Below are 25,904 nucleotides of genomic sequence, written 5' to 3'. Positions count from 1 at the left end.
TTTGTTTTAAAATGATTTATTTTCATTTTCATTTTTTATGATTTAATTGTCAGCTTTTCATTAAACTCACAAGCCCCATGCTTTTCCTTAACGAACCCTAGTTTGGGAAACCTTGATGTAAGATAATGTTTAATGCACTTCATGTTGTAAATTACAATGAATGGAACATCATTATGGTACAAGATAATGCTATTTAAATAAATGTGATAAACGAGTTAAATCAAAAGTAATCTAAAAGTAATCTAAACGTAATCTGATTATATTACCTAAAATGTGTAATGTAATGGATTACGTTACTGATTACAATTTTTGTCATGTAATCTGGAATCAGTAACGGATTACAATTTGTAAGTAATCTACTCAGCTCTACTTATTACATGGAAAAATAATTTTACAAAGCCCAGCTGTACCCTGGATCACAAAGAACAGTTGTTGATTTGAGTAAATGACAAGAGACTTGTACCCTGCTTGAAGGAAGGAATATTTATGAAGAGAAGTCCACTCAGAGTGAGGAAAAAGCTTTGGCAAAAGCACAGTCTCTTCAGACATAATTACTTCAGAGTGAGTGTGCCATCTCACAGCACATAACTTATTCAGAGCAAGCTGAGGGATGAAGGCGACAAGGCACTCTCAGTGTGTGTGTGTGATGAGCATTTGCGTCACAGACAGCAATGTTGGGACACTTGTGTAGATAAGCTAAAAGCACATCTCCTTCCTGTGTGTAGATCTGGGTTGTAATGGGATGTAATCCCAAATGAGTGTTTGTTTGGCTGTCTGCAGAGTAAGATGTGATCAAACATCAAAAAGAAAAATAAATAAATAAATAATACACAACATGCACATTGTTCCATTGCTAAGCACACCTGGAGCCTGTTTCAATTCAGCCGTGGTGGCATATAATGGACAAACAAGATCCCTGAAGGGATGAACTGCACAAGTAAGAACAATAACTGCTTTCTGCCTCTCACTTGCTGATTGCCTGGAGGTTTCAAGATGTGGCTACCTGAATACAAGCAACACAGACCCCAGTATATCCGAGGCTGGGATTCTTTCTTCTGCATGAGCTCTTATCTGAACCGTTCTGCCTTTTCTTTTCCTGATGTAATTCATCCCAAGGGTTGTTGTTAACCCACACTGTTGTTGTTTTTTGCTCTTCTCGATTTCAATTTGTCTTGAAATTCTTGAAAATAAAAATCTAATAAACACATATAAATTTAATATATCATAAAAACTGCTATATACAAATTGCTTAATAAGCTTAAAACCTTTGTCTGCCAAAGGCCAGGTTAGTTCAGGTTGTAAATTGCCATAATTGTAATAATGATATTTACCTTGAAAAATAGATTTAAAAACGTGTTTGTAAACTCACATAATTAAATTTAGCTTGTGGGGTTTAAACAAAAATTTTAAAGGATTTATTTATTCACTTACTGTGATGTTTCCTGACATCTGTGTGTGTGTGTGTGTGTGTGTGTGTGTGTGTGTATATATATATATATATATATGTATATATATATATATACAGTATCTCACAGAAGTGAGTACACCCCTCACATTTTTGTAAATATTTTATTATATCTTTTCATGTGACAACACTGAAGAAATTACACTTTGCTAGTATGTATCAGAAACTTTAGAAATAAAAATCTACTCCGATTTTAGCCCTCTGATTTGAACATTGTTTAAACGGGTTGGTCTATTTTAAGATAAGATAAGTATTACATGTGGAATTCTTTTGAAAGAGTTCTTTAAGATGATGATGTAGATCATAGCATAATATTTAGATCTTCTCCCATTGCATAAAAGGTTGCAGCATTGTAGCCAATCGCAGTAATGTCTACACTCTGATGAATGCACATAATAACACAGTGCAAATACAATGTCAAGAAGAGATTCATTGAGCTGTGTACAGGATCACTGATGATAAGAAGTTTTGGTGAGAATGCAGAATACAGTCAGTACTTTATGATTGACAGCTCCAGTGATTATTTTTGCTCACTTTCTGTATATAATTTAATCACAATTTAAATAACAGTTGATTTCCATGCTACTTAGAGCAATAGTGTGAAGTTGACCGTTTAGTCACTGGCTTAATTTATTGATGCATAAACGGCAATAAATGAATGTCTGACTGTACATGACTCCTTACATTCACTGATCACAGATTAACACCCTTACATGTTGTTGCAATTTTTCTGGGTCCATATCTTTCTGTAAAGGTCTGTTTGCAAAATCTGCTTTGAATGGCGAAAAGTTTAGCAAAGAATCCACAGCGTAACTGTATAACTGGATCTAGGTCTGACTTCAGAGAAGGATGCTACTGTAACAAAACTTTTTATTTTTTTAACAATGTAACAGGAAGATTCAGAGTGAAATGAATTCAGATAGCTTACTGCAACTGCTTTTTAGCAAACATGAAGAGAAAATAACATTTTAGGGTACTGAAAGCTCAAGTTAATTGCAGACTTTAAAGCTAACATGAAAGGGGTCCAAAGGGTCTAAAGCCCTCCCAACTTTGTCTCAAAAAATGACTTCCTAGAAGCCTGGTGACGGAAACAAGTTTGCAACCCTCATGACCTCAGCCGGTGGACTTCCTAACAGTGTCCTACAGTCTTTCTCACGATCTGGATTTAGATGTAATATGACATGCACGCAAGCAGAAACGCTCCCTCCATATAAAACACACAATTTTGAGTGTGTGCTATATACTGTTTCCGTTAAGTCTGAACTGTGAATTTTAATAACAGACTAATAGTGCATTAATTACACCCTGTGGAAGCAATCATCACAGTGCTAATATAATAGCTAAGATTTATATTGGGTAAACACTGCCATGGGGCATTTGTGCATGAAAACGCATGCATCATTACTGGATTAGGAATACATACCATAGTTGTCTCTGCAATGGAGCCAAAACTGTTAATGAATATGTTGCATGATACATTCACAGGTGGACCTGTGGAGAGAAGAGTGAAATCAGTCAGAATACAGTACATTCTCTACAAAGATATTTCTATCATTATGTGAGTACACATTATCGGTAACACTTTACAATAAGGTTCATTAGTTAAACATTAGTTAATGTATTAACTAACATGAACTAACCATGAGCAATACATTTGGTACTGTATTTACTAATCTTCGCTAACGTTAGTTAATAAAAATACAGATGTTCATTGTTAGTTCATGTTAGTTCACAGTGCATTACCTAATGTTAACAAGATTTTAATAATGTATTATTAAATGTTGAAATTAACATTAACAAAGATTAATAAACGCTGTATAAGTGCAGTTCATTATTAGTTCATGTTAACTAATGTAGTTAACTAATGAACCTTATTGTAAAGTGTTACCACATTATCTATTAAATACTTGTTTGCTTTAAAATAACCTTTTTTATTATTTAAAATTAAGATATAAATAAAATGTTTGCTTTGTTGAGATTACAACAAAATTAAGTCAAGACTAAATGAGACAACATAATTAATGGAGGAGGAAAAGTTAGGTGATTTGATCTGCTGCTGCTTTTTTTTTTTTTTTTTGCTTACAATATTGATGTGTACAATGAACTTAGTACATAAATGTATTGTTTTATTATACATCTGTTTGTAACACCCCTACTCCTTTTTTTTTTTTTTTTTTTGTAGATTTTCGAACTCCCTTTACTTGACATTTATGAATTAGTGGCTTCTGTAAATGAGCTTCTGAGGGGAAGTCCTTTGCCAGCTTAATAATTTAAGAAAGCTTAGGCTGATTTATAGTTTGAGATGGTTTGGGTTCAGGGCCATTCTGTAACAGCATAATGAATGAATGTTTTCAGGGTCATTGCAGAAACGTCTAGAGGCAGCTGGAACCAGGAGATGTGCAGCATTATTGCATAATCATTTCATAGCATGGCACAGAATATAGAGTCACATCTGCATTAGCTTTGTACCGTATAAAATATGAATCTTGTAGACACCAATGGTCACTGTAACTAAAGGTTTTAAAGACATCAAATCAAAAACAAGAAGTGGTGGTAAATAACCATTAAAGACAGCACAATGCATTCCTTCAAGGAGAAACAGAGTAAAAGGTAAGGGGAAAGGGCTTGTTTGTACTACCTTTAAAGTTGGGCCTAATTCTGGCATCATAACCTGAGGTTCTTCCCATGAGCTTGTCAAGGAAGTCAGAGGGTGACGATGCTTTTTCTCCTTGAGAGTTTTCTGTTTTTTTTGATGCTACCAAACTGAGGAATAAAAAGAGAGAGATAAAAATGGGGGCAGATTTTAGCAAATCAGCCATGACAGTCACCAACGCTACAAATGTAAGAGGCAATACAAATGTCATCTGACATCAAATATTCAGGTTTTCCATTTGGGGCATTAGACAAGGCTGTATAATAAGCACACCAACATATTAAGGATGAGAATACAGATATATGCAGGTCTATACATTCAGATTTGAAACAGATGCCCATGCATAAGATTTACTGAATTGCCTTAATGCAACCAGTATACTCAGCAGAAGAGACATAGATATTATAAGAGTAGTATTTCATCACAATATCATTTAATTTTGAAATGTTGTACATGTTATATACTTCTCTGTGCTGACCTACTGCATTTAATGGTCATACATGGCTAATATGCAACATAAACAGTTTGGTGTGCAAGTAATGCTGTTGAACTCCCGAGAGAAAACTTCATATTGTGATACACAATGGAAAACTGTGCTGCCATATTTCCCTTTAGTAATGACTGAAAGACAACAATTTTGTCAGGCATTATTTCTCTTGATAAGGAGTAAAAGGAAGTTCTGTTGGCAGCAACAGATAAGGGATAATTTATGTCTTGATTATTAGCCCGGCGTTGAGAGGTGCTATTATTTGTGCTTGGCGATTACGTGTATATGTTGGATTTTTGCAGTTGCACCCCTGTGTTACTCAGAGAAAAGTTCACATAAGGCTTTCCGTGATAGTCCATGGTTAGGTCTAAGGAATCTATACCAATGCTTGCCAGTGAATCTAATTGTAAGTAGGATGTGGGAAGGACACTTCATTGATCTGTTTGGTTTAATGAAAACACAAGGCATATTTTCAGGAATTTGTGGACATGACATTTCAGGGTTTTTCCCTTAATTAATCAGGAGTGAGATACTCACATAGGAGGCGGAGAAAGCTGTGGACAAATATCCATGAGGAACATCCAAGATTTTAAACATAAAAACCTTCTTGGTTTTGATAGACATAGATTGTTGCATAAGGATAATGCATACAATCACAAATAAATACTTGTGATGTTTTGTTTTCATATTTTCATATTAAAGTACACATCTGCCCACTGTAGTTGACACAATACATCTAAGGTTGCAAGGTAAGCAAACAATATGCCCCATTTAATCATTAACTTAATTTAGCCATATAGAATTTATGCACAGTGCTGAAAGAACATGACGATGACAAGAATCTATTGTTTAAAATTAACCTAATGTTAAATGTATTATGTTTCTTGATTGTTGCAAAGCATTGAGTCATATTCCTTTCTACTTCCTCTCTACTCTCTTTCCTGCCCAGTGTATGCCTACCCAGTTTCTGGTGGGGATATTAATCATAAAATTAAATGTGGTAAAATAAATGTTAAAAATAATAATACAATTATTAAATTATTTTTAAAAAGTATAACATTTAAAATATTATTAATAATAATAAAAATGTATAAATAAATATTTTATATATGCTTTTAAAAATGAATAGAGCACATATAACATTCATGAATTTATTCATCTAGCGTACTTCTGTTCAGTGTGTGGGTGTTAACGTAATGTCAATGTGCTGAACTGAGCATGGACCGTGATTTGGCTTTATATATAGTGTAATCTGTGACATTTCGGCCAGTCGTGTATCAAGTAATGTGACAGGATTGTATCTACAGAAATGCTTGTTTCTGGCTACTGAAGCACTCATTAAGTTTCTGATGAACATAGGTCAGAGGTCAGGCTGTAAGATTAGGATTAAAAGCATGTGACACTCGGTGCTCCATCCCACAAAATCATCTTGTGAGATGAGCACACAAACACACACATATCCATCCACACACATTCGCAACTCAGAGGCTGCTTTGCTCAGCACGGATCAGCTTTTCTCACCGCTGTTGACACTGACATTCCTCTGAGCGCTTTGTTGCAAGTTATTCTCTGCCGGTTTCCTCTTTCTCATTTTTCTATGGCTTTGAGTTCTGTTGTTTCAAAGCTTTGAGACTAAGTAAAACTAGACCAGTTTAGAACAAAGCAGAAGTGAATCAAACTTTAGGGGGCTCTAGTGTTTAGTTGGCTGGAGCAGCATAGAGAATGAAGATGTTTTGCTCTCTATCTTTATTTCAAAGCCAACTGCAGAGAATAATCATAGTCTGCAGTCAACAAGGAAGACCACCCTTGACATCTTTCCACTTCTGGGGTCAATCTACTGGATTTTGTTAAACAATTTTCTATTTTCACTCCATAAAAAATGTATTTTTCTCTGCATCTGAAACCTTAATAATGTAGTTTGTTTACTTGTCTGATCCTCAGTAGAGAAGTGAATTATAAAAAAGGAATGAGTAGAAAGCCTGTGACACATTTCAACAAGGTTGTGGATTATATTCAAAAGGGACAAGCACCCCCATAATATGGCCAAAGATATGACGCCCCCAACCGAATATTTGATATTTTTATATAATATCTTATATATAACCCATAAGACCTTCAATCATCTTCAGAACACAAATTAAGATATTTTTGATGGAATCCGAGAGCTTTATGACCCTACATAGACAGCAATGCAACTGACACGGTCAACGCCCAGAGGACAGCGTTAAAATAGTCCATGTGACATCACTGGTTCAAACATAATTTTATGAAACTACAAGAATACTTTTTGTGTACAAAGAAAAAAAAAACTTTATTCAACAATTTCTCTTCTGTGGCAGTCTGATGTCACATGGACTATTTTAACAATGTCCTTACTACCTTTCTGCCCCTTGAACGTGGTAGTTGCGTTGCTGTCTATGCAGGGTCAGAAAGCTCTCAGATTTGATCAAAAACATCTTAATTAGTGTGCTGAAGATGAACAAGGTCTTATGGGTTTAGAGCAACATGAGGGTGAGTAATTAACGACAGAATTTTCATTTATGGTTGAACTATTCCTTTAAATCCCTTTCAAATCTGTAATTATTTAAATCCTCTACAAAATATAAAAAATAAAAAGACAGATTTTTGGCTAACTGACCATGTTGAATTGACATTGGAGCCATCACTGAGAGAGATCATTCTGGCTTTTCAGCTTAGCAAACCAGCGCATGAAAAGAAAATCTAAAGTGAGCAAATGGCAAAGTCAAAGAGGACACATACAGAAGAATCTTTTAAATGTATCTGGGAATTTCAATAAGTAAGAAAGTGAAGACTAACTAACCAACATGATTCATATTCAGAATTGTAAGCAAGCCCCACTTTGTTTATGGTTTGCATATCTGCAGTCTGGTTTTCCCTTTTTGAATGACAAATACAGATTACTGCCACCTGCTGGTATGGATATTATTTCCTCTCATGCAGCTGCAGAAACTCCATGCTAGTTGGCCGCTGGCTATGTGTTTGTGGTGTGTTCAAGCGCAAACTTTTTGGCCGAGACACAGGCAACAACACTTGGTGTGGAATGGCCTTAAAGGGGTCATATGACGTTGCTAAAAAGAACATTATTGTGTGTATTTGGTGTAATGCAATGTGTTTATGTGGTTTAAGGTTAAAAAAACACATTATTTTCCACATACTGTGCATTGTAGTTGCTCCTCTAAGCCCCGCCTTTCTGAAACGTGCCGATTTTTACAAAGCTCATTGTTCTGAGAAGCGAGACATGCTCTGATTGGCCAGCTATCCAGTGCATTGTGATTGGCCGAATACCTCAAGCGTGAGACGGAAATGTTACGCCCCTTACAGTATTGTGATGCCGTGTCCCGGCGCGACGACACAAAAACAATAAAACCCATTACAAATGAGGCATTTGTTGCATCCAGTGTGGATATCATTACTGAATGACTTATACTGTCGCGATGTAATGCGATGCGTAAACATTACCATGCCTGCATTTGTGATCGGAGAAATGACAAACAACAAGCACTAACGGTACTCTACACAGCTCAAAACTCGCGTTTGAATAGTCAGTGGCAAATTCTTTGAATATGAAAACATACTTACAGGCTGTCAGTCAGAAGCGCCAGACTGTCCTTGCAAAGTTGGAATTGCCCCACTTTATAGAAACAGTCTTTGAGCACAGCTGGCAGGCTACTCCCAGGTTCAGGAAACAGTCCTCCATAAAATGCAATGCACACACTCGAATATTTGGCTTGAACTGTTCTGGAACAGTGCTGTAAATGCAACTTAACCACTGATTTCTAGTTGTGTCCTCTTTTGGAAGCCCAAACAAAGTAGTTCCGCTTTCATAATGAAACATAGGGTCTCCAGGGCATGGCGCCGGTGGCAGCAACAATACTACAGCGAGAATAAAAGTCCCGCCCTCCTTCTTTGCGTATACGTTTGGGCGGTGTTTTGCAAATCACTCCACACCGTGATGTAGACATGTTGGGGCGTGTTTGAATGAGCTGTTTTAGGGGGGCGTGGCAGAGTCTTAACTTTTATAAAGAATATCTCTGGTTTTGAGACTTTAGTCTTTGCAACTTCAGGGATCTTATCTATGCACAAGCAGCTTGTAACACTCCAAAGAGAAAGGAAAACTTGAAATCGCATCATATGACCCCTTTAACCAACACTGATGTTGCTTCTGAAACTGTCAGCAAACTCTGCATCTGAGTAAAAGCCTCTGGCTATGAGCATTGTATCCTGGTGGTGGGCCTTCCTGACTATGCAGAATTGTGAAGTCAAGAGTGCACATCCCACCTTTGCTCCCAGGAGCAGTAGGTAAACGGCAAACCTCCAATTACCAAGCTCCTTCTCAGCAGAAAGAATCAAGCTTCCAGCAATTTCTCTCTCTCTCTCTCTCTCTCTCTCTCTCTCTCGCTCTCTCAGCCTGAAACCTTGGTCTAGGCATAAACATCCCTACCAGAGAAAGCCATCAGCCATGGATTTGCTCTTGCAGCCCCTGGAAGGAGTCACCTCTGGGTCCAAGTGTCTAACTGGTTTCCAGCAGTCCTAGATATATTGTCCTTGACACACACAATTCCCTCCCACCAATACCAATAGAGGCCTTGAGACAGTTACCATGGAAACCACAGGCCAATGAAGCATCAATGGTGGTCAACAGAGCGAGGCAGTCACAGAGGATGCTCATGTTGGAGCCGATCGAAGGGGATTGAGGGGATGGTGTGAATGTACATGTGTGGAGGCAGAATCAAGAATACTGGCATCCGCAGATTGCATTCTACCTCAGTGCACTGACAAATCAGTGACAGAAGTAGCGTATGGTTAAAGTTAACCAAGAGTTCACACACAGGCCATATTTCTCTCTCTCTCTCTCTCTCTCTCTCTCTCTCACACACACACACACACACACACACATAACCTGCCTCTGTGGTGTCTTCTGTTGTATATATTTAAAATAAAAAAATTCAAACGGTTCTGTTATCATTATAATATCACACCTCTGGAAAATCCAGTTATGTGACTTTCTACTGTACCAGTTGCATTATTACAATGTTTATCAGTACATTTTAAGAATAAAGGTGACTTTGGCACTTTTACATTTACAATTAAAAAAAAAAAAAAAAGAATAGCTGTAATTGGGAAAAAAATAGTGACAATAATTCTGGCATTATTGCATGGCATATTGGTGCCTGTATATTTTATAACTTACCATGTATTTACATTACATAATGTTGATATACCAGTCTACCTCTTAACCTGCAAAGACTGCTGGCGGCCCCAGATTTTTGTAAATTTAATAGAATATTTTTATAGTGTAAATTTGACTATGTGTGAGGCTATTGTATTCAGTGATGATCTTTGCTTTCAAACTTCCACTAAGGATGAGCCCGATGGCAAGTATTATAGCATCAGAATATGACAGACTTTTGAAATAATGGTTAAAAAAGACAAAAAAGGATAAAAGAAAGTTCAGAATGACAGATAAGTTGATAGAAGGACAGGGCAGTACTTCAGACGGATTGGGAGAGGAAGGGGAAGGCACTGGTTATTTGAAGAAAGGAAAAGAATGAAAGAGACAGATTGAAGGAGCGTATCAATGATAGATAGAAACATGATGGCTAAGAAAATTAACTGAAAACATCAGCCCACAGTTCAGTCATTATAAAATAAAAGTTATAGCTTCACCTTTACAGTGTGACAGCTCTGACTTAATCAAAAGAACTTACAATTCACACACGGTTCACTTCACATTCAGTCCCAGTCATGAATAAATGCCAGCAGACACCCTATGGTCAAATTCACACGCAACATTTATCCACGTAGACTGTATCTGAAATATGTCTGTTGCTTATTGGTAATCTCGTTAATACTGTAATATTGTTCAATTACACAAATTACTGCAGAAAGATGAAATTGCTTTCATTTGCCACACACATTTATCATCGTTTGCACTATGCTTATTCACTGACACAACACATGCATCAGCATCTATACTTGAATATTAATTATAGACAAACACATTTATACAGTATATGTATTTAATTATTTATATGTTAATAAATTTTATTATTTACAAGTTTTTTTTTTTTTTTTTAAGAATGCTCTTATGCTCACCAAAGCTGTGTTTATTTGATTAAAAACACAGTAGAAGCAACAGTAATATTGTGAAATATTATTACTATTTAAAATAACTGTTTTATTTTTTAATGTTTTAAAATGTAAGTTATTCCTTTGAATTTTCCTTCAGAAATCATTTTAACATGCTGATTTGTTGCTCAAAACACATTTCTTTTTATCATATGTTGAAAACATACCCACACACACACACACACACACACACACACACACACACATATATATATATATATATATGGTAACACTTTACAATAAGGTTCATTAGTTAAACATTAGTTAATGTATTAACTAACATGAACTAACCATGAGCAATACATTTGTTACTGTATTTACTAATCTTCGCTAACGTTAGTTAATAAAAATACAGATGTTCATTGTTAGTTCATGTTAGTTCACAGTGCATTAACTAATGTTAACAAGATTTTAATAATGTATTAGTAAATGTTGAAATTAACATTAACAAAGATTAATAAACACTGTATAAGTGCAGATTATTATTATTTCATGTTAACTAATGTAGATAACTAATGAACCTTATTGTAAAGTGTTACCATATATATATACATACATACATACAGTTGTGCTCAAAATTATTCATACCATTGATAAATATGATCAAAGAAGGCTGTGAAAATAACTCTGCATTGTTTATCCATTTGATCTTTCATTCAAATTTATTTATTTTATTTATTTTATCTAACCTTTAATTTAAGAAGAAAAAAAAGTAAAAGTGGGGGAAAATCACATTATGAAATGAATGTTTTTCTCTAGTACACAATGGCCACAATTATTGGTACCCCTAAAAAATTCTTATGATTGAAATATCTCTGAAGTATATTCCTATTCATATTTGAATTTTTTTTTTTTTTTTTTAATCACACCAGGATGAAATTATCCAGTTATGGCTTCCTGTTTCACAGGAATATAAATATGAGGGGAAACAAAGGCCAAATTCCCTTAATCATTGATCACAATGAGTAAAATAAAATAATGTATTTCTGTTGTGCAGCAAAAGATTGTTAAGTTTCACAAATTAGAAAGTGGCTTTAAGAAAAGAGCTAAAGCATTAAAAATCCCCATTTCCACCGTTAGGGCAATAATTAAAAATTTCCAGTCAACAGAAAATGTTACAAATCTGCCTGGAAGAGGACGTGAGTCTATTTTGTCTTAAAGCAAGGTGAGGAGGATAGTTTGAGTAGCCAAAGAAGCTCCAAGGATCACAGCTGAAGAATAGCAGAAAACACTTTCATCCAAAAACAAACTCCAGCATATTCATTTGCTAGACACAATTGGAACTTCAAATGGGACTGGCTTCTATGGTCAGATGAAACTAAAAAATGAGCCTTTTAACAGCAAACTCTCAAGATGGGTTTGGTGCACACAGGGATAAAAAGTATTCCATGTGTACAATGAAATATACTGTTGTATCTTTAATGTTGTGGGCCTATTTTTCTGCCAGAGATCCTGGATATCTTGTTGGCATCATGGCATCAAGGATTCTATTAACTACCAACAGATAAAAAATTTAAAACTGACTGTCCTAGAAATCTTACAATGGGCTGTGGTTGGATCCTCTAACAGGACAATGAGCCACAAACAAACATCAAAATCAAAACAAAAATGGGCCACTAAGAACAAAACCAAGCTTCTGCCATGGCCGTCCCAGTCCTCTGACCTGAACCCTGTAGAAAACGAGTGAGTTGAACTGAAGAGGAGAAGCACCGTCATGGAGCTGTGAATCTGAATGATCTGGAGTGATTCTGGATGAAGGAATGGTTTCTGATCTCTTGTCAGATGTTTTCCAAACTTATCAATTATTATAGGAGAAGACTCAGAGCTGATATCGTGGAAAAAGGAGGTTGCAAAAAAGTATTGAATAAAAGGGTATGATTAATTGTGGCCAATGTGTATTAAAGAAAAACATTTATTTCATAATGAGATTTTTCTCCCATTTTAAATTCTTATTCTCTAATGAAAGGCTACATTTTTGTAAATTTGTTTAAATAAAAGATCAAAAGGATTAATGATACAGATTTATTTTCACTGCCTTCTTTGATCATATTTACCAAGGGTATGAATCGTTTTGAGCACAACTGTATATATATATATATAATGACCACAAGCTAAGCAATGGGAAATGAATACATTTTTATTATTTTTTTTTTTTTTGTACGATTGCTTTATACATTTGCTGATTTTCATTTCCACCAGCTGATTTTAGCTTTAGAGCACCATAGAGGGGTTACAAATGCATCACAATAACTATCTGCAACATATGCAACAACTATTTGCAACATATCCTCCATCTCATTATGCCTAGCAAGTCTGTGAAATGCATCCAGTTAGTATGAGGAGAATATAGCTGCGGTTTTGTCGTCACCCCCTGTAGGCTTCAGTCTCATTGGGTTGTCATTGCTATGGGACAAACAACCCGCTCCCCCACCCCTCGTCTGCCTCCATTAACGTGAATCCACAGCTAAACTGCTGGATCGGTGTGACCTGTCCTGTCAGCATGGTGTTCGCTGTGTTGTCTTGCTTTGCTAATGCGAGGAGGCTGGACACAATTTGGCTCCTTTGTTTTCTAGTGGTTCACCTTCTCTGAATGTTGCCCACTGTCATTTTAGTGTTGCATACTGTGTGAGATGCTGATAGAACTCGTGTTATTTAGCTCATGGGCATGCTTCAGCCTGAGGTGTGCTGGACTTGTTATTTGTGTCTTTCCTTATTAGGTGCTAGTAAGTTTTTAATGTCAATGAGTAATGGAGTTAATGTGTACGGGAATGTGTTGCCACCCTGTCCCACACAATTTCACTCTGTAATGGTAAGCTTTGGTTTGTCATTTAGCATTATTGGATAAGTATTGCTGTGACAGCTGCTATTCATCTATATAAAAATCCAGTGGCATCAGCCAGCTGCAATAATACCTCACTCAGAGAGTGATACCACCACTGACTGATTCCAAACCATAGAGTCAAAACTAATAAAACACTTTTCTGTTTTAAAGTGTGTGATTTTCCGCCCCTACAGAACACAAAACGAAAAGGCTTTTCAATTATGTTTGCAATCTATGTCAGTGCTTTAAATACATGTCATTACATTCCATTTTGTGGCCAAAAAAGTACTTTCTCAAACCATGTTTGGATACTCACTGTCAGTGTCACCGATGGTGGATTGTTTCCCAAGTACCCATTAACTTTACCTGTTTGAGCTGTTTAAGTCATAAAAGTTTATTAAAATATAACAAAAAATAAATCCATAAAATGATCCCATGGTGGGAACCCATATAAGGTTCTATATAGAATCTTTTAGGGTTTCCAAATATCTAACGCCTGTTAGAACCTTTTAAGGTTCTATATAGAATCTTTTCTTCTAAGAGTGTATCATTCCAATGATTTAAATACTTAGTGATGCAGCCCATTAATGAATTGTGCCGAATATATTTTGTATATATTGTATTGATTTTCTAACAGCTCCTGCTAGGAATACTGTCATTGTGAATGACTGAAAAAGGCTTTGTCCATCCTGTATCAAATGAACTGTTTTTCTTGCTTTAGAATGAAGTCACATTTAAAGTGTAAAATATTCATTTAGCAAGCTCTTTAATCCAAAGGGATTTAAACATGAGGAATGGTGCAAAAGAAGTGACTCATCCAACATTACACTTTTATGGAAAAACAGAAACACCTAGTCTGCCATTGGTAACTGATTTCCTTAGAGATACAAGTACTCTGCTTTGTCAAGTGATTGGTTGACATTTTTGGTAAATTGGATCAAGACTGGAAGCGACCAGAGGCCCTCCCCTCCCCCCATTGCTCTTTGATATTAGGCATGCAAACCCTTGCCAAAATAATCAAAGGGGTGTGCTCATGTGTGTGTCTATGTGTGGTCAACCACAAAATTGGTAGTAAAGATACTGTTATTTGGGTGAAATGGCTTCCCTTGCTTGGAGGCAATGGTACATCTCAACAATAGTTTTTGTCATTATAGCTTAACAAAATTTAAATTCTAGCAAACGGAAACAAGAAACCTTCTAGTAACCACTATGCTTGAGGGCAGCATAGCTGCCAGTTGTAACAGTCATGTTGAGCACAGTCACAATGGTCTTTCTCAGCCGTATTCATAAGAAACCAGATTATTTTACAATGGCTGTTTATGTACATGAAGTGAGAAATGTGTTTTCTTCCTACCATAAATTGCATTCATCTAACTGATAGATGAAAACTTGAAATATAAATGCAGCCTTGTTAAAAGCATTACAAAGATACAAATAAACAGAGTAAATTCATGGGTAAATAAAAACGAAGCAGAAAATCAGAGCACATGGATTCAGACAATGATCTGAAGACATGAAGGCCTGAGGGTTTCCAGCAGTAACTGGAGCAGATGGAAGTTCAAATGAATCCAAAGCCTCTATTATTTCTAAAATTGAAAACACTTCTGGTTCGTTCAGCTATCATTGTATTAATTTCTGTATTCAATTCAGACCCAAGTCTATTTCTGTTGTCTTCTGTTATACACTACTGTTTAAAAGCTTGGGGTTGGCATTCAATTTTTGAATGCTTTGAAAAAAGTCTCCTATGCTCACCAGTACTATTATTTGATCAAAAATACAGTAATATTATGAAATAGTACTACAATTTAATTGTTTTCTCTATTTTATTATATTTTAATATGTAATTTATTTCTGTGATGGCAAAGCTGAATTTTCAGCAGCCATTTTCTGCAGTCTTCAGTGTCACATGGTCCTTCAGAAATTATTCTAATATGCTGATTTTGCTGCTCAAGAAACATTTATTATTATTATGCTTAGCCTATTATTATTATCACCAGTGCTGTAAACAGTTGTGCTGCTTGATATTTCAGATTTTTTTGTTGTTGTTCTGTTATATATATATATATATATATGTGTGTGTGTGTGTGTGTGTGTGTGTGTGTGTATGTATTGACATTTTTCTTTTTCTTTTTCTTTTCTTTTTTTTTGTCAAAAGAATAGTGTTTATTTAAAATATAAACATTTGTAACATTATAAATTTGATCAATTTAATGTGTCCTTGTCAATAAAAGTATTAATTACTTTTAAAATAAAAAACAAAACAAATAAATCTTATTGACCCCAAACTTTTGAACGGTAGTCTGTCTGTCTGTCTATGTATGAACATCTTGGAAGATCTTGGAAGCCGTGTGTTGTGTTGTTATGGTGTGTTGTGTAAAGCTCATTCTGATTCTGCATTCCTGTTATCCACAGTCTTTATAGGTATCTGTCAAAACTGGGCTTTTCTTCTAGTAACACACACAAAGAATTATTTCACCCTCCCCCACTTTTGCTCTCTAACTATAATGAATGTAACATGAAGGTGCTTCCAAGACACTCCCCTGGAGCCAGTGCAGAAAGGCAGGCAAGAGCAGAGAAGAGATTATCAATTTAATCAGGGATCAGATGATTCTCTGGATGGATGGTGTCCATCACAAACACTGAATATAATTCCAGTCAGGCAGAATATGATCTCTAGACTGGACAGTTTGCTAGTGACTATCAGTGTTGGAATGCAACTACCTACTGAAGCTCTATCTGTCTGTCTGTCTGTCTGTCTGTCTGTCTGTCTGTCTCATTCCTATTGTTTGCTCATTCAAAACCATTTGCCAAAAATTAGTCTGTAATTAAATTTAAAATTATTTGCATATGGTTATATTCTTAAAAGAAAACTGTCTCTTTAAATAACTTTAATTTAGCTAGCTACTTTAAATTATGATGAGAAGCTTGTAGCTTGGCATGCTACAGTTTCAAAGCAGCTGCCAAATTTAGAAGACTGTCCTATTTTTCCCAGAGCCACCCTGTGGAGTCTGGGTTTATTGAAATACGAAAAATCCTGGTTTTAGTGCTAAACAGGTGTGAAAGCTCCCTTCTGTGTTTGTCCTCTGGGAGCTCCTCAGCAGGAAAGATCTACTGGATGCTATCAGTCAGAATCCAAATGTTACATATTTGATTGCGTGACAGAAATGCTCTTTCTCTTTTTACCTAGCACAGACATGGCAATTGTTTAGATGTAACACTTAACTTGTGCCAGTGAGAAGAGTTTAGGTTGACAGTGAAGATTTTCTGTGCATCTGTGTTTTTCTTCCAGATGACTATCTCGGTCCAAACCAGTTGTCTAGCTTATCATAATGGGACAAGTGCTAATACACAAGGTGATTCTCAACATGATTTCAATCTGTAGCCCTTATGTCTTTTTTGAGCGGTGAAAGAACTGAGACTTTGTTGTTTATTAAAGATAAGTCCATGCACATGTGTTATTAAAATTTAAACACTGTTTCTGAGTAATTGCATACACTCTTCACTCCTCGATGTACTTTATTTTTTCACCACTTACTGAAATGACCAAAGTCCCTTGGGATCATCTGTCTCATTCTCCATATTTCATGTAGCTAAGGTCCTCATTTCCTTTTCAGTCAGATACCTAATACGCTGACTGCATAAATCACTCGCTTTCCAGAACACTGAATTTTCCTTTGCCCGATGTTTGATGTATGGCTGATAAACATTGTCTCCAGCAGTCACTATATTGACAAGGTCTATGTGATTTCTGTTTCTCTGTGACCCAACCTCTAGATATTTGCTCTTTCACTAGTATCACAGACTGGAGATCTGAAAAGACTGCTGATGAGATTTATGAGATGCATTGAGAACAAAGAGAAAGATGAGTTCAGGTATACCTACTGAATAAATATCTTAGCTCTTCTATCAAAACCTTGAGCGTGATCCTGACATGAAGGCGTCTGTGACAAAATTTCCAAAAGGTATAGGCAAGTATTCGATTGCTGCCTCCTAAGATACCTTCTTTTGGTCAAATCAGAGAATTTCGAATTTTTAAATATAATTTGATCAATACTAAAAATAATGGTTAAAAACTATTTTACTAAAATTCACCATATATTGTGCTCATTTGTGATTTGCAGCACAGTTCCCCTCCAGTGAAGGAGGAAGCTTACTCGGTTCTGGAACCATGGTCTCATAGCCAACACAAACTTACTTTCCATTGAACACACACACTCTTAATATTCTGTTGCCATCACTAACAATGGACTGATTATCCGTAGCACAAAAGATGTACTGAGGATACATTGCATCAATACTCGGATCAATGCAACCACAGATGGAGGGCTCTGCTAAGATCTTCACCTTTCATCTCCTCTTCATATGCGTGGTAATGTAATATCCTTTATGTGCACACGCACACACTTAATGGAAAGATATAATTATAGCAAAACATCTTCATAAGTTTCAGGCAGCCAAATCCAGTCTATGTCTACTACGGAAAAAAGTAGTGCACTTGGACAAAAATGCATTTAATTTAATACAAAAAATATTGCATCTAATGTGCGGTAGAATGATTATTGGGATTTTTTTCATTTATTTACAAAACCTGAAGAAAATCATGCTTAAAGAAATAATCATGGCCTTCCAAAAATGAAAATGTTCTCACCCTCAGGCCATCCATGGGTGCTGTCAAAATGAGAGTCCAAACAGCTAATAAAAACATCACAATAATAACTGTTTGAGCTCTCATTCTGACGGCACCCGTTCACTGCTGAGCATCCATTGGTGAGCATGTGATGCTAAATTTCTCCAAATTTGTTGTCAAACAAATCCATCTACATTTTCAGTCAATTTTAATTTTTTGATGAACTATTCCTTTAAGAAGAATTCATTGTTAAGAATGGTTTGCAAAATCCTTCCCCTTTACTTGATAATAATATAATGAAAAATTGAATCAGGGACCAATGTATAACTCTATCTAATATAATCAAATGTGGCCATAACTGTTTGTTTAAAAAAGCTGATTTGTTCCTCCACCAACTGAAACAGCTTGAAATGACATAGTTACAATGATGTGTGTTTGTCGAGTCTGTTGTCAAATTGCTATTTAAATCTAACCATAGCAATAGCAGCAAAAAAATATGTTGGGCTTGACTGTATATCGACAGCCACAGTGGCTTCTAATCTGCTCAGGCTGGTGTAGATACATGCACAATTCACCATTCACTGTGTGTGGATTTGGTTTCAGCTGCTCATAGCATTGCATCACCGCAGCGCAAGATTTCAAGAAATTTCCCTGAAATTTCACAGTGGTCTTCAAACCTACAACATGTTCCCAAGCCAAGAATAGCTTTTATAAAATTAACACACTTCTGTACTTTTAGTTTTTCAAACATTCTTACAAGATACACTTCACCCAGGTTAGTCTGTGTATTGTCAGGCCAAGTGGAAACAGGATACAAGTTAAGTGGACAGGAAAGAGCTCTCCTGCGAGCTCAGCTGAGAGGTATTTTTATTGATGGAGTAGATGCTGCTTTACTAAGCATGAGCTGAGAAAAACAGGAACTCACACTCCACAGTATGTGACAGCAGTGACACTGATGTCTGACAGAGGTTTGTGCTTCACGCATCAACTGTCACACAGGCAGCTTAAATGTTACAGTTATAGCTTATTTTCGCCACTGTATGCAAACCGTGACCAGCACGCCTAACCCAGGTAATATATACTGGCAGCTGTTTTTACTGTACTTCACCACCACACCGCTGCTTCATTACTTAGTATTGGCATATTTTAAGAGTTTTATATATCTTTCTGTACCAAAGACGTACAGTACACCACCACTCAAATGACTGGAGTAAGTAAAATCTTTTTATAGAAATGAATACATTTATAGAGCAACGATACATTAAATTAATAAAAAGTTCAAATTAATTTTGTTTTCTTTAACTTTCTATTCATTAAAGAATTCAAAACAATTTTTTTTTGATAATAATATAAATGAATAAATTACATGTTGAAGTATATTAAAATAGAAAACAGTTAAGTTGTAATAATATTTCACAATATCACTTTTTTGTTTTGTTTTTTGATCAAATAAAGACAGCATTGGTGAGATGGTAACATACTTTTAAAAACATTAAAACTTGAACAATAGTGCACTTTAACAGGGTATAAAAATCATACTATATTTAAAACAAAAATTCTCAGAGCATCAGACTATGATGAAATATTATGCAAATTTGAGTTGCTTGTATCATGAAAGCATCACTGATACCTTTAACTATTTGTTGAATACTCTTGTCTTAATAGTATTTCCTTTTATCTTTCAGAGAATAAAGTGTCAGATGTTTTATTTGATTAAGCATTCAATATAAGTTTTTAATAATTTTATGGCAAAATTTGCTCTTTTTGTTTCAACCTAGCTTTTACTTAGATCTTACTCCGTGACATTTTCCTCATACAGAAAACCTCCATGAAAACTTGAACATTTTTAAGCTGCTTAAAGAGGCCTCCCTCTGTTCTGTGTCTTTCTCTGGACTTCAAAAACTCTGTGAAAGTATTCAAGAGAAACGGGGCTGCAGAATAACTCAAAGCGCAATCAATGCTTTGTGACAAAATCTTATCAATAATGCAACAGAAGCTACCTAATCTGCCTTTTACAATACGCAAACTGGCACAAGAGGCAGAGGAGTGAAACAGGCTCAAAGAAAAAGACTAAAATACCCCTTGAAGGCAGAGAAAAAGAGAGCATTAGTGCTTTTGGAAGCCAAGTGGTTTGTTAAGGAACGAGAGCCAGAGGGTGAAGCTGGCCAGTTGGTCCTAATGCACACGGTGAAAGGTACACTGGCAGGAAACAGAAACTATGAGGTGCTCTTCCCGCTCGGGGGTGAGCTGCTCTCATCTATTGGAACATTCCGCTCCAATGAGCGGTCCAGCAGATGAAAATGAAAGCGAGAGGAGTGCAAATGTGAACAAACATCTGGCTTGTGCGTGTATTATCTTCAATTATCGAGAGACGCTCCTGTTAACATGTCTTATGTCAGAAATCGTTATTGTGTGTGTTTTGAAACATGCAACATGCAATTTTTGCAAAAACATTGCCACATGCTTGTATTTTTCCTGAACCTGGGTTGCAATAAAACATTTTAGTAACAGGACATAATAGGCATTTCGTATTTAGACTTATCACACTTGAAAATAATGATATACATCTGTATATTTTTGGTGGGTGAAGTGTGAGACTCAGCAACAGCATGTCTTTCTCTTGGAGCAGATGACAGAGTGATGAACAGTGACCTACACTGTCTTTGGTCCAGTGCTGATATTAGTCTGTCCTTGTCTAGTCAAGTTATTTGAGTTGGCAGAACTGCTGCCACAAAATGTCCCTAATAAAAACAACAGAGTTGACAGAGACTAAATTCATTACGTATGCAGTTTTTCCTCACTCTGAATAGTAATTATGAATACTGATCATAGAAGCAAAGACACCACAGCAGTATTTTTTTCTTCTTATACATAGCTGTACATAATCGTCAAACCATGAACCTGTAATGGAAATGTCAGTTTTAATAATAACATACTTCAATCCTACCAGCAGTCAGTCTTTGTGAACTGTCAGTGCAGATTACTGCAAAATCCCAGTCCAGATGCTAATTACTTCTGCCCTGAGTCTCTATATCAAGTTATGATCGATTAAGTGTTCTCTTTACTAATCCAAATGCAAAGTTAATATTTGCAATCAAATACGGGAGATTGGGGCTAGTTGTCACATTTTTCATTCCAGTGAATATTGACTTCCTCCGTGTTTGAAAGTCAGTTACTGTTAAAGCTCATACCTGTCTGGGCTACAGAAGAAAAAAAAAAAGGTATTGAACATTTTCACCACTGTTACTCGGGGAAAAAAGAGCACGCTGAGGTTCTGTGACACCATGACCCATGGGGCAAGTTGTCACAATGAAAACGTGCTATTTAAAATAAAAAGCACATGTGACAACTTGCCCCAATTAAAATTCTGTTTTAGCCCAATCTGACATTATATACAGTAAATAACTCCTGTAATGTACTTTCATTATACAGTTGGCCCTTGCCTAAATGTATTCCAGTGTGGTTTTATTGTGTTCACTGTTTACCCAACAACCATAGCAATGAGATTTTTCTAGATTATTATTCGATATTAAATAGACATGTTTAAAACCAACATTTGCAAAAAATGCATTTGAATAATTGAACTTTTACTCATAACCTTATAGTTACTGAAATATAGCTCTTTTGACAACTTCCCCATATGACAGCTAACCCCTGTTGCCCTTATTTGGGTTCCTAAAGCTATTGAGGAATCAGATTAGTCATCCGTGAAGCCACCAACAAGTTAGAAACTGTGACAATATTCAACGCCCAACAAAACAGGGTACGACAGAAAGACTCTGGGGCACTAAACAGGCAATTTTGATCCTTTATGTTCTTGAAGAAAACAACACATTTAAATCCATGTCAGCCCAGAGGCACATAATGACTAGCTAGTATGGAGCAGAAGCATGTAAACCTGTGCTGAGTGGTGTAGGGTATGAACACAACGCCTTACAGTGCCGTATTTCATTATCCTCTCTGAGAATAAACTGACAGCTATCTGAAATATCTGTCTGTACTCATTCTCAGTGTGTGAATGCTTAAACGTATGAGTGCTGGGGCCGTTTGTTTGATTGTGGTTGATGATGTATTTGTGTTGTCATCTGTGGCGATGTGGTGAGGACTTCATGTTTTGATGTGGTTGAGTGTATGCTACAGTATGTGGCTTTGGGAGTATAAATACGAATGTGTCATCTTTCTTTTCTTTCTTTTTTTTTTTTTGTGGGAAGTGGTCATGAAAATTCTCAATATGCAAAATATGTACTCCATGTGTAAACTTGTAGTCTTAGATTAGCCTTAGATTAGCCTCACATATTTTTGGACATGAAAAAAATCTTTAAAGGAACAAGTAGTAGAATATAGTCCTGATTCCTACTGTATATATTATTTATATTCAATAACAGAACCTGTTTTAAATGTTTTACTACGCCTTAGTTTTAAAATTAAAATGGGCCGATTAAAATTCAGGACAAAGGAAAATAATATTATGTAAATGTGGTAGACCAATGTAAAGAATAATATTAATTATGGCCCACAGTTTCCTTAATCAAGCTATTTTTGATACTTTTCAACTGTATTGTTTCATAGGAAACAAGCTTTTTAATCTATCGAAGTTCTACAGCTGCTGCCGACTGATAAAGAACCAAAACATCTCCCATTAAATTATCGGCATTTTGAAGAGTATCTTAATTAGTTATTATGTGCTAAGAGTATTTATGGTACACCAAAGTCTGTATATAATACATTGTATTTAATGGTGGGTATTTTTATTCAAGCATTTCAATTCAAGTAGATCAAAGGATATAAATCATCAAAGAAAATGACAAATGTGCTATGCCAGGACACACATCACTATTAACACATTAATGAAACTGAACAAGATTCTATCAGCTGTGAAAATCAGAGAGAGTCGCAGAGGCACTTTTCACAGTCTATAGAGCCTGCAGATAAAATCTTTGCACCAAGATATAAGCGCATCGAGAGGAAACTCAGACGACTACCACTCAACACATTGTTTGCTGACATTGCACCTGTTGTGAAGTGCAGCTGAGCCATTGTTACATGATATCAAACAGAGATGCTCCTTTTCCACCTTCTCTGCTATGCTATTCACTGTCCATATAGTCTTTGCCATCTCTGAAGATCAATCTTATTGGTGAGAAGCTCTTGTAAAAAGTTCTTTGCAACATAACACATTCTAACGTTAGATTTGAAGAATGAATGTTTCCTGTACAATGTAATTCATTCTGAATTGTGGAATGAGGCATATCCTGCTTTTCTTTGAAAACTATGTCCTAAGTAATGGCTTTAGGTAAAAAAAAAATCTCCCTCAAGGAACACTGAATGGCAACCGATACATAGACAATGCCAACATATCAATAATGCAAGGAGTTACGCTTGCGTGGGCCAAGGATCGTCAACAAATGAAACATTAAAAATTCATAGCGTCATCAGCTAAAAGAATTGTGAGGATTCAGTACAGTTCAAAGGGACCCAGAACTCTCGCCTGCACCAATTTCATATTTCGGAGCTACTTGTAAGTCCAGGCTGAAGAATGGTGGGGGAAGAAAAAAAGAGTATGGCAGAGTCAAAATAATCACCCAAACTAGGAGATTTGTGACTGCGCTTGAATGAATATCATTCAGGATTCATATGAAGGTAAAATTTCACTGGGATGTACTATCAGGAGTCCTTGTTAAGTCATAATGAAAGATCCATTTACTCCTTGCAAACCATTTATTTCTGTATGAAGGAGGAGATAATTATTGATCAAGTACCTATTACCTTTTCTTAACTTTGCAGCATTTTCTATTTTGTTTTCCACTTCCATTAGTATTTTCACATTTATGACATTTCGGCACAAAAGCATCATCTCCATTTATCCACAACAGCATAAATCAGAATCACAGAAATGATGAAAAGTCTATTTTATTTCAGAAAGCAATAATTATTCCCGAGCTTTAAATAAAAATGGTAAGACATCACCTGTTACACTGAGAAAAAGCAGCTTAAAAACTTTACCTGCCATCAGTAGCTGTAATGAACACAGTGGTGACACAAGAACTATTCATTACAGCATAGACTTCTGTAGTGATAAATTAACATGACGTAAAAGATAAACATGAAGCAAAATAATATAATCTGACTCTCAAATGACTCTGTGTGGCACAGGCTTTTAATACTTTCAACCTCCACAGCTCGTGACGATCAGCTAAAAAATCCCGATACAAAACTGTATAAAAAAAAACAAAAAAAACCCTCTCTTTTCATTACTCTTTCCTCCGCCAGGGAACAAATTTGCTCTTACCTCAACAGAATTCCTATTTGCCACGCAATGAATCCCCAGACAGCCACAGAACGCAGCCTTTTCCGAGTCATCTCAAGGCTTGATTGGCATAGACATACAGTCCTCTGTGAATGCCTGTGCTCTCTTCAGCACCTCTGGCTTCTTGACTTCAGGACCCTGGACAGCGCTCCAGCTGTTCTTCCTTCACCCCTGTGCACTGGAGGCTCGTTACGCACGGCAATCGCAAAGGAATTCCTCATAATCTTCTGAAGCTAAACGGCAAATATGAAACTCTTTCCTCGCAGCGGCACTGGACGAGATGGTGTGCTGTTTGAAAGCGTGCGGCAGCTGAAGTGATTCTTGACATATTCAGACATCTCTAAGCAGAGACCGCCCCACACAGCGCGCTTGACTGACAGTGCGCTTCTCCACTCTCACTGTACACATGCATGTGCAACGCTTACTTACAATTACAGAGAACTGAATTTGAATATTTCCCCTTACTCGTGCGAGCTCTTTCACTATGAGAGCTGCCTGCTCACGTGGTTAATACTATGGTATAGGGTTATTATATATGCGGGATATATATATATATATATATATATATATATATATATATTGTTTGTTTGTTTGTTTTGGATGCAAAATCACCTTTTTTTTGGAACACTTGATAACTGTATTCAAAATGTATTCAATATTAATAAACAAAAAGAAATAGAGTAATGACCCATTTCAGGTTAGATTATGGCTGATATTCAGTATATCATGACATGGAGTTGTATTTAATCTTTGTGGGTAACAATACACTCATTGCAGTCTAACTGTATCTGTAAGCAATGACGAAACTAAGTGCAATGTAACTCGTGAGTCATACATGATGGCACATGCTAGAACACATGCTGATTCCCTTGGTTCCGGAACGCTCCCAGTCCAATCTGGCAGAGGTGCTCTATGTTGTATTTAGGTATATAGGCCTAATGCAGTGAGCTACTGCCTGTTTTTGATTTTCCCATGAAATCATTGTTGTGTTACAGTGAGTGACAGTGTCTGGCATGGGCTGCCGTAGGCAGAGTCTATGGCACAGCTGAGACCGGGTGCATCTGCGCAGCGTGTGTGTGCATGTGTGCGCCCACTCCTATTTATTGTGCCACGTTGACCCTGTTCCCAGCTTTTTTTGCCATTGCTCTGGAATCGGGCGATAAGCTCAAACGCTCTCTGCTGCCAAATGTGGCATTAGGGAGCTTGGGTCTGCTTTTTTACTTTTCATTCATCCTCTTCTTTAAAAGTTACTTTTACGTGCTTTAACAGACAGCAAAGACTAGGGCTAAGTAATTATGTTCAGTCTTGCGTATAGTTGTCTCTTGATTCACTATAAATAACTTGTTATCTGCCAACTCATTGGAAAAGCTTTATAATAAATTGTTTCCATTCTT

The 25,904-nt window shown here is 36.2% G+C and overlaps 1 protein-coding gene across 2 annotated transcripts in view; it reads right to left on the bottom strand.

The window, feature by feature from the left end:
* glra3 (glycine receptor, alpha 3) overlaps positions 1 to 24,858 on the bottom strand; it is a 63,242-nt gene extending 38,384 nt beyond the window's left edge. For both annotated transcript variants that reach the window (XM_058774269.1, XM_058774261.1), the window contains exons 1-3: positions 24,493 to 24,858; positions 4,104 to 4,228; positions 2,889 to 2,956 (exon numbers count right to left, since the gene is read on the bottom strand). In XM_058774269.1, the coding sequence (XP_058630252.1) occupies positions 2,889 to 2,956; positions 4,104 to 4,228; positions 24,493 to 24,563 (264 nt within the window). In that variant the 5' untranslated portion in view covers positions 24,564 to 24,858. The remainder of the gene's footprint in view (positions 1 to 2,888; positions 2,957 to 4,103; positions 4,229 to 24,492) is intronic.
* Between the last annotated feature and the right edge of the window lie 1,046 nt (positions 24,859 to 25,904).

The sequence above is a fragment of the Onychostoma macrolepis genome, chromosome 01 (genome assembly GCF_012432095.1).
Source record: "Onychostoma macrolepis isolate SWU-2019 chromosome 01, ASM1243209v1, whole genome shotgun sequence".
NCBI lineage: Eukaryota > Metazoa > Chordata > Actinopteri > Cypriniformes > Cyprinidae > Onychostoma > Onychostoma macrolepis.
This window is presented reverse-complemented; position numbering and strand designations above follow the sequence as displayed.